This window comes from Brachyistius frenatus, unplaced genomic scaffold (genome assembly GCF_029030835.1).
Source record: "Brachyistius frenatus isolate BFR_SWC_R1_liver_20210118 unplaced genomic scaffold, ASM2903083v1 Contig_11, whole genome shotgun sequence".
NCBI lineage: Eukaryota > Metazoa > Chordata > Actinopteri > Embiotocidae > Brachyistius > Brachyistius frenatus.
In genome coordinates, this window is record NW_027210610.1 from 2,010,427 (window position 1) to 2,023,708 (window position 13,282).

General features: G+C 39.4%; 1 protein-coding gene across 1 annotated transcript; it reads right to left on the reverse strand.

Moving 5' to 3' along the window:
• Nucleotides 1–1,833: 1,833 nt before the first annotated feature.
• Nucleotides 1,834–13,046, reverse strand: kcnj12a (potassium inwardly rectifying channel subfamily J member 12a). The gene is made up of 2 exons (XM_069691435.1): nt 12,381–13,046; nt 1,834–6,660 (listed from the first exon to the last, which is right to left on the reverse strand). Exon 2 carries the CDS (start codon nt 6,498–6,500, stop codon nt 5,196–5,198), a length of 1,305 nt encoding a protein of 434 aa, XP_069547536.1. The 5' UTR covers nt 6,501–6,660; nt 12,381–13,046; the 3' UTR covers nt 1,834–5,195.
• Between the last annotated feature and the right edge of the window lie 236 nt (nt 13,047–13,282).

Below are 13,282 nucleotides of genomic sequence, written 5' to 3' on the forward strand. Positions count from 1 at the left end.
CATGTTACATAATGAAATTTGGCAAAAGCTTCCAGCATAGCCTCTGTGATCCCAGTGTCAGTTAGTGCTGAGACCCAACGCCTGAGCTCAGCACAACCAGTGGCCAGCATGTTAATCCTACAGCTGTCACTCACTGTGGGTGATTTAATCACCCCAACCTGAATTATTTAGAAAGAACTGATGGTCACAGATCTCGTGTGTAGTATTCCGGATTATTCATTTCTCGTCAAAAATTTGTTCGTTGGTGCCGATGACAAGCTTGTAGTAGCAAAATCGCATACGCGTACTATCGTGTTTCTTTCAACTCTTTCCTCTCGGGGAGCCCTATCACAGAAATACCACAATATTTGAAAATGTAATGTTTTTTGCATTTTAAAATTTTGTTGCATAATATCTTTTCTAATCTCTAATTATACTATACTTGACTAATATGGTCCATAAATTTACACTAACAGTAACAATATTAGCCAATTTTAGGTTAACAGTGATTGTTACCATTGTACACGTTGGCCTGTAAATAACCAGAAAGTAATTGGCAAAAGTGCAAAAGATATGGTTGGTCATTTAGAAACAGTGTCACAGTTACTCATCCAGAGAAAAAATACATGTTAATTTTTTTAATGTAAAATTTACCTCTTGGTGCAGTTATTTGTCATAATTATTTGGTAATCAAAATTAAGGACCATATATATTGGTCTGCGCCATGTCAATATGTCTCCTGTGAAAACAGTCAAATTGAATGCTTAAAAACATTCAGGTTTCCTCCGTTCTGAGGTTTTAGATTAATAATGTTGTTACCCAATTGATCCGACAAAGTCCCTTGCCTGGTTCCACAGGGCCAAAAGGCCCCTGGCCCCTCTGGTTGTTTGTGTGTCATAGTGATTAATTAATGTGCCTTCTTGAATAATTGGCCCAAGACCAGGAAGTCATCTGACTGTGGTGACATGAAGCTTGATCTCTGGTATTAAACTACCCCTCATGGTGATGCATTACCTCAGCTACCACTTCTTCATTGATTAACCAAGCTTGAGTAAATCCATGCTTTGCAATACAACGCAGCAACAAAAGAGATAAAAACAATCTTTTTTCACAGTTAGTTTTTTAATTGAATAATTTAAATGACTTTGAATTAAAATCAAAAGCCCAGTAGACATTTCGCTGGACATAGGAAGACTTCTACAGAGGTCAAAGGTTTTTTTTCCAATCATCCCTTTAAGAGAAATACCTGTTTAATCATGAGCTTCTGTGCAGAAAGGAAACAACATAAATGAAAGAATTGAAAACTAAGACAATAATTATATTTTTGCCTCTCAGTCGTGATTTCATTATAGTACTCTGGTAAAAACAGATAAATATTGATTGTTGCATCTATCAAAAAGAACTTTGTATAAAAATATGCAGGTTATTTTTTTTAGCCTGGCTGCTCCCTATTATCATTTTTATAACATCACATTGCTTTTTTTTTTTTTTTACACTATAAATCTTTATATTTAGCTAAAACTTTTGTGTGTGCTTCTTTTTTAAGGGCTCAGGTGGGCAACATCAAAGCTAAAGCAATCTCTGAAAAAAATATTCGGTAGAAATTATCGAACTATGCATTTCAGTGACGTAGCATAGAAGGTGTTGACTCTTCACCTTTCTTGTTTTTTTTGTTTTTAACCACTGAAAATGTTGTGAGTAGGTGCAGAGGCTTTACACATCAGTGTACACAACCTTCTCAGAAGGTAATGAGCACAATACATGTTTAGAGTTGGGTAAAGAATGCTTCACTTGTCAGCCAAAGAAATTCTATTTATATTTTACGACATTCTACAATACCCCCCCCCACCCCGCCAAAAAAAAAAAGAAAGCAACATATAATCAAGAACTATCATAGACTCAAACATATCACTAGAGTTAAATGACTATTAGGAAAATATTAGTCATTGTGACCAACATAACAACCATTTTATGGTTCTCCTCTTTGTTCTCATGTTGTCCTTTTTCACCAATTTCTATTCCTTCCTTTCACATATGTAATCCTTCATGTGTGAAGGTGAAGGTGAACTAAAATTGTTTCACAGGAACAATGACATCCACATTTCAGTGAGGTAATAGATAAACTGGACTCGATAATTAGTATGTGACACAATATAAAAATATTGAGGTTTGAATGATAACTTCTGACTAGGCATCTAGAATAAGGGATCATTTTTAAATGCTATTGTCCATGCCAAAGAAAAGAAATTGTCATGCATATTAATTGTGTATCTTAAACTACTTAATAGTCATAACAAATGAATCTCTAACTAGAAATAAAAATTTACTTGATTTAATTTTATATTTTGATAAAACAGGGATTCGCTTGAATTGATGGCATTTCTTTTTTTCTTTTCTTTTTTTAATAAAAGTGTATAAAGAGACCATTTGCAAACTTTTGACTGAAACACCTAAACTGGTTGTGGAAGATTATCGTGGGAACAATCACTATAAAGCTCTGAGCTACACTCCATTACTTTGGTATAAAATCTGAGAAAATATGCATACAAGTACAATAAAAACAAAAACAAATATGATAATTTTCCTTGCACCATGCCTTTCACTTGTTATCTCGGAATTAAGATTTCTGAATATGTACATTCAGTTTATTACAATGGAATTAATAAGAATCCGTTTCTTAAAATCGATTCAAAAAGGTGTGCTTCAGTGTTTATTGCTTCCAATCAGACTTTGCTCCAGTGTCTTAACTCGTCGTATTAGCGTATTGCTAAAATTCATTTAGCTGTCTACAGTGTGTGATGTTTGTAAATGCTAGAATCAGGTATTGAAAAAAGGGGAAGCTGATGCTCATGTATACAGGTTTTAGCCCAACTAAAAGATACATTTGTCATTAAATGAATAATATTTTGTCCTCTAATGGACCTTTTTGTAAGAGCAGACATTTTGACTCGTCATTGCAGGGAAACCACAGGTGTGTTAATGATGGCTGCATTCCACTTAGGGGAGGTCCTACTTTTGTGCATGTTGGTTCACTGTCATAGTTTACGGGGACACTTAACGGAACAAGTCAGAATGTCTGCCATAAAAAAAAAACGTCTAATAGGCCGGAGATGTACTTGCTTTTAGCTATATGTTTGCGTGCTGTTTGGAGTGTTGGGTGTGGATATCTTCAGAAATTAACGCAATGCAATATACAGATGGCCGGTATGAGCGGTATGGAGACTTGACAGGGTCAGGGACTTGCCAAACAAAATGGAAACAAGTCCGAGACTGTTATGTCCATCCACAGTGGAAAATGATAGAAAAACAGAGTCGGGACAGTTGCGTGTTTAGTCCCTCTGTGATCTCAGAATCAGTAAAGTAGTGACCACCTCCATTGTTGCCATGTTTATTGTTAACATCAAGCAAATTTGTATGCTCCAATGATATCCTTGTTTCTCTGGTGTGCATTCTGGTGGAGTCCTCCAGACACGCAGAGCACAGAGGTAAGTATGTAAGGAAAAATGTTCACAATTCAAATGATTGTCAACGTAAACATGTGATTCAAAAGCAAGTATGTCTCCGGCCTTCGTCTCTACACACCAGTTACAGTCTGAAAGACATAGACTCTGTTTGTAACAATATAAAGAACAGTTAAATTTACCCACTGTTGATGTAAAATGAACAGAAATGTAGAGCCAGCTGCTAGAAGCTTGCTAATACATTTGGACTATTCTAACCTTATTATAACACTAAGTATTGTAGTCACATGTGGCCTTACGATGCTTGTTCATTTAGCATTTGGGCTTTTTGGGCAGGAAGAGAAACAGCCAAATCTTGATCACATTTACTTTGGACTAACAAATTAAAGCAATCTTCCTGTGTATATTTGAAGAAAAAGTAGAAATTTTTGCAATCAATTACTATCAGTTTAATTTAACTCTAATCAAATATATTTGATAAACAAAACCACTTCTCTTGGACTTTATTCTATTCTTTTTATTTTTTTATTTTGGACTGTTTTTCTGAGCATTGATTGAATTGTTGATTAAAGCAACATCATAAAAATGTTTAATCTCACACAGAACTCAATGGGATGTGTGTCCCCTGATACTGTCAGTATGCATAGATTCATTTTTAAAGAGAACAAATGCACTTCAAGTTTGATCAATTTAAGCCAGTTTGTTCATGACTTCCAACATCCACATTTTATTTTGAACTTAGTTTGTTAGATAAGTTGCAAAAGTAAAGGTATACTTTAAGGTGCATTTCTTTGCGGGATTAGAAATTGCGGCTATTCATCGATTAATCTGGTCAATACCTGAAAACCTGGATATTACAAATTGTATTATAGTTACAGGATGTTCATTTATGCAGGTTGTTCACCATTTGTGTTTCAATTTTGTTTTACTAGACCTCTTAGCAGTGTTTGTACATGTCATCATATATGTAAGCAGCCAGATCATGATATTGGTGGCTTGTAAGAGGCATTCAGTGAATATAAAGTTTTATTTCTGTTCAACACATTCTTTTTTTTAAATGTTTTTCTCAGTGCAATTAATTTTGCCTGCTCTCCCTGTGTTGGATTCAGAACCTTGTTGAAACCTTACTGATATTTTAGTGGTGAATTACGTTGTTCTCAGTGGCTCACGGTCAGATATTTTAACATGGCTCATTGCATATGATTGCTGCAGTGCACAAATTTTCAACGTGTCACAAAAAGCAGGTCCAGAAAATTACAGCAATGCGAGGAGAGCTTAAGAGAAGGCTTGTAACACTATTATTTGTGGCCGAGAATAAGTTGAAAGAGCAACTTCTATATTTTTAGAGGTGTTTTTGGAAACTGATACAGCACACAAAACATAACTTACCTAAGAAATGTATTTACACCTAAGATTTGATTATACAGTTCTGTTGTAATAGTTTGTTGATGCACTATCATTAAACACTCTTAACTCAAAATGACTGTGTGAAAAAAAAAAAGATTCAAGTTTCCATGAAGGAAGAAGGTCTTTCTCTAGCCTTTTCCTTGGTTGTAGACATTCCTTACCACAATTTGTCTAAGCTGTGTACTCTTGCATTTCCCCATTCCTTCCAGTTAAGCCCCTTTTACTCTTGTCCTATTTATTTTCCACTCTTTCACAGTTGTCAGCTTTCCCTATGGCACTTTGCATTGTTCTGCATTTTTACCCTTGGATAAAGTTATTGAAATTTGATCCTGGGTCAATGGGTAGAGGTCATATTTCTGACTCTCTTCGATATGACCTTTGATCCAGTGTCCTGGCGGCCTGTAAGCGTTCAAATTCATGTCGGCTGTTGCGGTCTGGACTGAGGTTTGCCAGTGCCCTGCTCCCACCACCTACATCTTCCTCCTCCTCCTCATCACGATTGAGGAAAGCCAGCTCATTTTCATAGCAGAAGGAGTTAGAGCTGGGGACTAGGAACTTGTTCTCCACCATGTCCTTGGCACTGCAGCGAGGGGTGGACGGCACCTCGTAGGTTTTGTGAAAGTGAGAGTAATCCACCTTGTACACGTTCTTCTCCTCAAACAAGACTGGCTCAAACCGGTGACCCCAAAGGACCTCAGAGGCCAGGTAGGAACTGCGAGCCTGCGTGGTCATGGCAGTTGCTTCAACCATCCCCTCCAAGATGACGACAATCTCAAAGTCAGATGTTTCCAAGTCCTGTTTGCTGATCCCAAAAAGGGGGCTCTCCTCATCTATCTCATGGAGAATAGTGATGGGCGAAACCAAGAAAATCCTGTCCAAACCTTTGTCGAAGCCCACATTAATGTCGATCTGATCTAGAGGAATATATTCCCCTTCATCAGTTATCCGAGGTTTGATAAGCTGTGCTCTGACATGGGCCTCTACAATGTGGCTCTTGCGAAGATTCCCTACCCTCCACATGAGGCTCAGCTTTCCGTCCCGCATGGCAATGACTGCATTGTGGCTAAACAACAGTGTTTGCGCTCGCTTTTTAGGCCGTGCCATCTTGGCCATGATGGCTCCAATCATGAAGCAGTCAATGATGCAGCCCACAATGGACTGGAAGACCACCATAAAGACAGCCACTGGGCACTCCTCAGTCACACAGCGGTAGCCGTAACCTATGGTAGACTGCGTTTCAATGGAGAATAGAAAGGCAGCCACAAATCCATTGACCTGTAAGACGCATGGAGTGAAGTTGTCATCTCCGGCTGGGTTATCCAGATCTCCATGCAGTAAAGCAATGATCCAAAATGCTAAGCCGAAGGCCAGCCAGGAGACAACAAACACAAGAGTGAAGACTAATAGCATCCATCGCCAGCGGATATCAACACATGTGGTGAAGATGTCGGCCATGTAGCGCTGCGACTTGTCGTCCATATTGGCAAAATGCACGTTGCACTGGCCATTCTTCTTGACGAAGCGGTTGCGGCACTTGCGGCGTGTGTGGATCTTGCCATTGCCAAAGCCGTTCATGCCATGCATGGTAGTGAGGCGGAGGGCCTCTTCCTCAGATGACACAATGCTGTAGCGGTTGATCCGTCCTACACTCATGCTCCTGACGGCGCCTCCAGCCGCAGGGTTAGAGCAGAAGGGCAGGCCCGGAGTCCCAGTGTGTGATCAAGGCCCCTCACAGCTTGATCCCTGGCTAAACTGCATTTTAGTGAGTCATAGACAGGGAGCTGGGTGGGAGCCTTGTGCATTAATCCAATCCCTGTAGAGAGTGTCAGGAGAGGAGAGAGGAGAACATGTGTGAGCGTCTTTCTCCGACATAATGGTCAAATCACAGCATACATGTGTATTAAACATCACAAAAGAACTAACCATGAAAGCTTTTGGTGAATGAATGGTAAACATTGTTATACAAGTTATCCTGACTCCCCCCAAAAAGGCCAATGATATTATTAGATTAGTGCACTGAATAGACTGCGTGCATGTTAGATTGCAAATGACCGTCACTACTTACAGTGTTTACGTTTGCTTCTAATCTAGATAAAACTCATATTTTGGTTGGAAATATGTAAACTTCTATACTGGTAGAGCAGTTTTTCAAGACTCTGTCAATACCCTTTATTGGATCAAACATTCCCACTAGTTCCTCTGTTCATGTTTTGTTGGCTTATTATAAGATTTTCCATTAACTAATATAGTAACAGTCAGTCTTTCTGGACTCAATCATCTGTTAAGTTGGTCTTCTTTTAAACCCTAATACTAGAGATAATAGAAACAGTAGAGATTGTCGATATTGTAACAGGAAGATTGTACAGTATTTTAAACATTGTACTATTTTTCATGTAGCACTTCCCAGTAGAAGGTATGTTGTGTTAGCATCCATAGTCCCGGTTACTTTGGTTACTTCACACTCCTTCTGCTTGCCATTTTGCTCTCTTTAAACGTCACGACTCAAAATCCAATTGGCCCCCACTGAAGGGTCCTCATGTCTTTTGATGTCGGCTGGGTAAGTGAAGGGCTGGCCTCCCAGCACATCCACTTCTGTCACATGCATTTCCTGTGCTTTTTTCGTCTCAAATCGTAAAGAAGGTTGGCAATGGAGATAAACTCCTACCAGATGTTTATTATTATTTTGTGATTATTTTTTTTTTAACCATTGTTCTCGTCACTGTTCGTGTCTGGTTTTTCGTTTCATAGGATGAGAAGGCCTCTCATAATTTTAGGCCTACCAGTGATAAAGAAGGCTGTCACATGTTCATTTTTAGCACGTCTCGGTTGTATTTATAGTCTATCAGCAGCATGCCACGCAGTCATCACACATCCAACAGACAAGCTGTGCTCTTCTATCTGTTCTTTTGAGGCCTAAGTTACTCATTGTCCTCTCAGTACAATACTTTTTTAAGGGGAGTAGAGGGGGTAGTGTGTGTGCATTTAAACTCCTGGGGGACTTGTATGTGTGCCACTGATTCCATGGGCGTGCAATTCCAGATGCTACATACAGCGACGGAGAGAGAAGGGCTCTATTTATTTGACCCCATTCTGTACAATTTGCAGTGTTATTAATCACGTTGTGAGGATCCAGTAAATTTAAACCCCCTTCCCTTGGTGCTCAATACAAGTAGGTAGCAGATTTCTCCCTGGCGCAACGCCCTGTATAACATATTAGTTATAATTACATACTGGAATGTTAGCTTTCAAAAAAAATTACAAGATTAGACATACGACACTCATAATTTGTCAAAATATCAGTTTGGAATTAAATTAATCTGAATTATGTCTGTATAGCTGTCAAATCATTGTCTCGGGCTAGCAGCAGATAACTCGGACTCTGCACTTGATGTTGTGCCTCAGGGTCAAGGAGTTTTTACCCATGGGAGCCGGACTGAGGCCCCTCTGGGTGCAGACAGCTTTTATTGCCTGGCCACATCCGTTGTGTGTCTGCCTGCCTGATTTTGGGCCCTGAAGACTTGACAACTCACTCATGTGCGCTCCCAAATCCCGGGTGCACTGCCGTCTGCCACACACTCGCATCAAATCCCCCCCCCTCCCTCCTACTCATAATGTTTCAGGTGGAACTTCTCCTTACCTCATTCACAATCTTAAAACTGTCCCTTAGGGTCACGCATATCTGTACACATACCTGTATACGGAAAATATACTGTCGCTAAATTTGCTATTTTTATACTTCCAAAGGCCCGTTTTTGTCTTCTGACAATATGACACAACACTTCCAAAAGAGGACAGCTGTTAATACTAAAAAAAAATAGTAGTCCTATCACTCCTCTCCAATACAGTACGTGAATCTGCATGTGAAACAGACTACCTTGTCATTTCCCTTCTAATTGTTTCAAGTACAGACAGTTTAATTACGCTTGTTCGCGCTCCTTGGATCACCCATGTCGTGGCAGATGGGCCTGACTATATGACACAGTAACCACACCAAGTTTGTTATATAATTGAGATTAATCTTGAGCCTCAATATCGTCTCCACATTTCACATTATTCATCTCGGTGTCCACACTACACGCATGACCTGAGCAGCCCTCCACGGCGCGCAGTCTCCATATCATACTGTAGTCGTTCAGTGTCAGGTGTCCAATGAATTAGACAAATGAAAGTAAAAACCCTCTCTTCATCCTTGGAGTCATTGGATGAGTGCCTTAGAGTATCAAACCATGCAGAAAGTCTTTTCTTTAGCTACATAGGAAGCTGTTTAAATCAGATTCTGTGAGAGGTTGTGCATGTGGTGTAGACGCTGCTTAAAGATTCTTTGTCCCTGTTGAGATGATGGTTGCTAACATGCCACAAATTTTTGTCTATTAGTCCATGTTTAACAGACTTGATTGCTGAAAAACTAGAAACCTTTGTAGTGTTTATGATCTTTAGTCAAAGAAATTAGCAGTTTAAAGGGGCAATCCCTAGTTCTTTAGCCATAGAGGGTATTCATATGTAACACATTTCATTTATTTATAATACATTTTAAGTCTTGTTTTTGCCGATGTAAGTAAATGAAAGTGTTTTTTTCAAACACCCAAAATTCAAAACACAGGATAAAAAGAATTACAGGAACCTGCTATGACAAACCGATTATTATTTTCACTTATATAAACACAGGAATGAACAAAGTAGAAGGGCTAAGTATAAGTATAGCGCCTCTGTTACATTTGTGTAGAGTGTATAGTTCTCGTCCACTGCTGGTCCTTATATTGAGATACATGTCAATCATTCTGGAAGTGGTTGCAGTTGAACTTTGGTGGCTTTGTAGGTTTTGTTTATGACCACAGATGGAACTGTTATTCATAGTTGTTAATTGTTGGGGCACTAAAATGAAAATGTTGTACTACAAGCAGCATGAAATGACAGCTCACAAGGCTGTAAGTCATGTACTTTTGTATTTATATTGTTATTGTGTTTTCCAGTTAATCCACTTTGAGTTTGGAAAACATTATCAACAGAAGGATATGCATCTTTGATTCATAAGGCAGGACACGAAAAGTGATTTGCACTACATTCAATAACTTCTTGAATAACCTTTTGTGACCGAGTCTGCTGTGTGTGTTCTTGGGGAGTCAAGAAGAGCGACTGGGGGAGATGATAAGCTTGCAGCTGATTAGGATGAATAGAATGAATAATTGGATGTGCAAAATAATGGAAGAGATTGGGAGGGGGGCAATGAAGTGGAGTGGGAGAGGGTACTTCATCTCAAGACGAGCATGCAGGAAACTGAGCTACTGAGGAGCTACGATCCCAGCCCACCTCCCAAGGCCATTGTGAAGGAAGAGCCGAAGCTCAGGTGTCATTGTATTTTCCTATAGCTCACCACGCGGAACTCATCTCGTCTCAAGTGACCTACAAGTATTTTCCTGTAGAAATTAACACCACTCCAACATGCAGAGATGCTGTCTGATTGCAAGCATAATATACAAGCTACTTAACAGCTTATTTGTGTTGTTGTCATAACTGGTGACCGTCATTTAAAAAAGGCTGTAACTGCTCAGTAAAATGACTATAATAGGGTAACTTGGAACCAGACAGTAACCAACTCTGGAGGCTGTATATAGGCCACGCTGGTTGAAAGAAGTGTTAATAAACAAATAATAAAACTAAGTCTCCTTGTCTTTGGTACAGCCGGTATATTTTTTGCAAGTAGATCAAAATATGCACCTGTAGCTTTTCCCCTGTTCAAGCTCCTGCTCCCTACTGATTGATCATTCCTCTGTAGATTCTCACTGGGCTGTTTTGATCTTTTATTTGTGCCGATTTCTTTTTTTTTTTATCATTTGTACCCATTCACAAAGGCTGGTCCACCCATTTTAAACCTGAACTCTGTCAATTCCAATTTTGTGACACCTGTTGGTTAGAGCACACAAGTTTAGATTTATAACTCTTAGAACAGTACTACGAGATGTTATACGGTAAGCCATACAAAATCATGTATTGTCCATGTGTTTGGCATGCTATTGTAGCTTTTTGGCGAATGTGGCGTATTATGTGTTTTTCACTTTGTCCCACTGCATGCTAAAATATCCCTGTTGGATAACAAATGTGAATCAAACTGAACAAAGCTGAGATGAAAAGAAGGATGAGGTCATTGAACTGTCAGGCAACATTGCATAATCTTCGTTCTCTTCATCCTCTGTGTCTTTTGTGCCTGCACATCAGTGATTTCTTTATACACCGGCATAAAAATGCAGCACCTGAAGCAGCATTTTTATCCATTAATACCTGCTCCTGTCTGTCCTCCACTGTCAGGACACTGGCTGCCTAAATTATATGTTGAAGTTGAATTTGGATGTAATGCAGACAGTGTTTGTTTACACTGACTGGATTTATGAGTCTGATGATTACACTGTTGTCTACCCCTAAAAGAAGTTGTTGTTATTGATTTTTTTTTTTAATTTTTTAAATTCATTATATTTCTGTCATTAATTATTCTATCAAATGTAAAAATGAATGGCAAATTTGCATCACGGTTTACCACGTTTCAAAGTAATAGCCTGAAGCCTTGAAAAAAACTACATATATTCCATTTAAAGTAAGAAACACGAAGACAAGAAAAGAAGCCACTCTCCACATTTTAGAATCTTTAACTATTAAATTGTTTGGTATTTTTATGTCAAAACTGAAATTTATTGTTAACATATTATTAATTCACTTTATCATCACCAAATAAATATCTGTTCAATGAATGATTAATTATTTAATTATTTCAACGGTGCTGTTATCACCCAATTTAATGCTCTAATATTGTCTCACTGTCCTTTGTTAACAAGATGTGATTTGGATCAAAGTGAATGCCACAGTATTGTGGATTCAAATTTCATCTGTTGTTTAACTGACTACTTTTAAGGTTTGTTTTTGTGTGCCTTCCAGCTACATTTCAGTTCTGTTGTTTTAACCCGTTAGCAACTGGGAGCTTTTCCATATCAGGCTGCGATGTCAACAGTGAAGGCCTTCGTGGCCGGCCTGAAATAATCGACTGAAGATAATCAACCCCACATGAGAGGTTGATGATAGAAAAATAATTTATGACATTGCATTCAACCACATTCTACAGGGGGAAAAAAAGCGTATAGCTGCCGTAGTAAAGCTGCACACAGGAGGACATTATTTTCTGTTTCAGCTCTGTGTTACAGTGGATTTGAAATGAAACGGTTTGTTCTGCTTACTTTTACATTGGTTACGGATTTGAGCAGTTTTATACATTTAATTCCAGTTTGTGGTGACATGTGCTTGGACAATAAGATTTTGTTTTCAAAGCACTCAATGTCTAGTTAAGTGCTGTTTCTAAATAATGATGTATGAATTCAATATTAGATGTCTGACTGAATTTGAATCGAATGCCCGTGGATGTGCTCCACGGGGAATGCTTTCGAGCAGACTGCCTTCCACTGCCACTTTTACAAAAGACCAATAGCATCTGACAAATACTGTTACAATCAGGCTGCAAGTTTGAGGTAAAGTTTTCTGTCCACGTCTTACCTTTGTCTCTACCTGTCCCACACCCAGGCTGCAGAACTAAACGGTGATATCTTCTTCTGTCCTGGTGTCCCTGTTAACCAAACTGAGGCATTCTCTGCATCTGCCACTACAGCTGCTCCTTCCTTTGTGTGTTACTCTCACGCCGGAGAAAACCACTCCATCATCTTCAGCACAAGGCACAGACCCCCTTTGAATTTCTTCATCCTTGCTTGATCTCTTGTCACTCCCTCTCTCTCTTTTTTTTGTCAGGAGCTTTGTGGAAGCTGCAGGTGAAGAACGAACCAGGCTGAGTTGCACCAAAACCCCGGGCCACGCCGCTGCCGCCGCTGCTCAGGCAAATGCTGGACTTGGAAAACAGGTGCAAAACGAGAACTGTCCAAACAAAAATTCTGTTTTTTGTATCTCCATCTTCTGAGGCAATTTATTCAGCTGGTCTTCTGTTCATCCTTTATTTTTACTACCATTAAGTCTGTCCTTCACATTTCCCATAAAACTGCCCAATATCCACTCACTGCTTATTAACTGAACAGCTCTCTCTATCAATCTTTTGCAATCTGATCTAGTTGGACTGCTGTTCTCTCTCTCTCTCTCTCTCTCTCTCTCTCACTCTCACTCACTCACTCTCTCTCTTTCTCTCTCTCACTCTCTCTCTCTCTCTCTCTCACTCTCTCTACCTCGGACTGTTTCTTGCTCATGGTCCTTTCTCTCTCCCTCCCTCCTTCCTGTAGTGTCACAGAAGCTGCCATTTGCAGCCTCCCTCTCTTTTCTCCTCCCTCTCCACTCTTTCTCTCTCTATCTTGTTGTCTCCCTCCCTCCCTCCTTCCCGCCCTCCCTCCCACCCACATCATGGCACTACCAGTTGACAGCAACTTGATGCACAGAGGTATCATTCAGAAAACACA

Coding starts and splice junctions, on each gene's coding strand:
- kcnj12a (XM_069691435.1), bottom strand. CDS start 6,500: ATGAGTGTAGGACGGATCAACCGCTACAGCATTGTGTCATCTGAGGAA.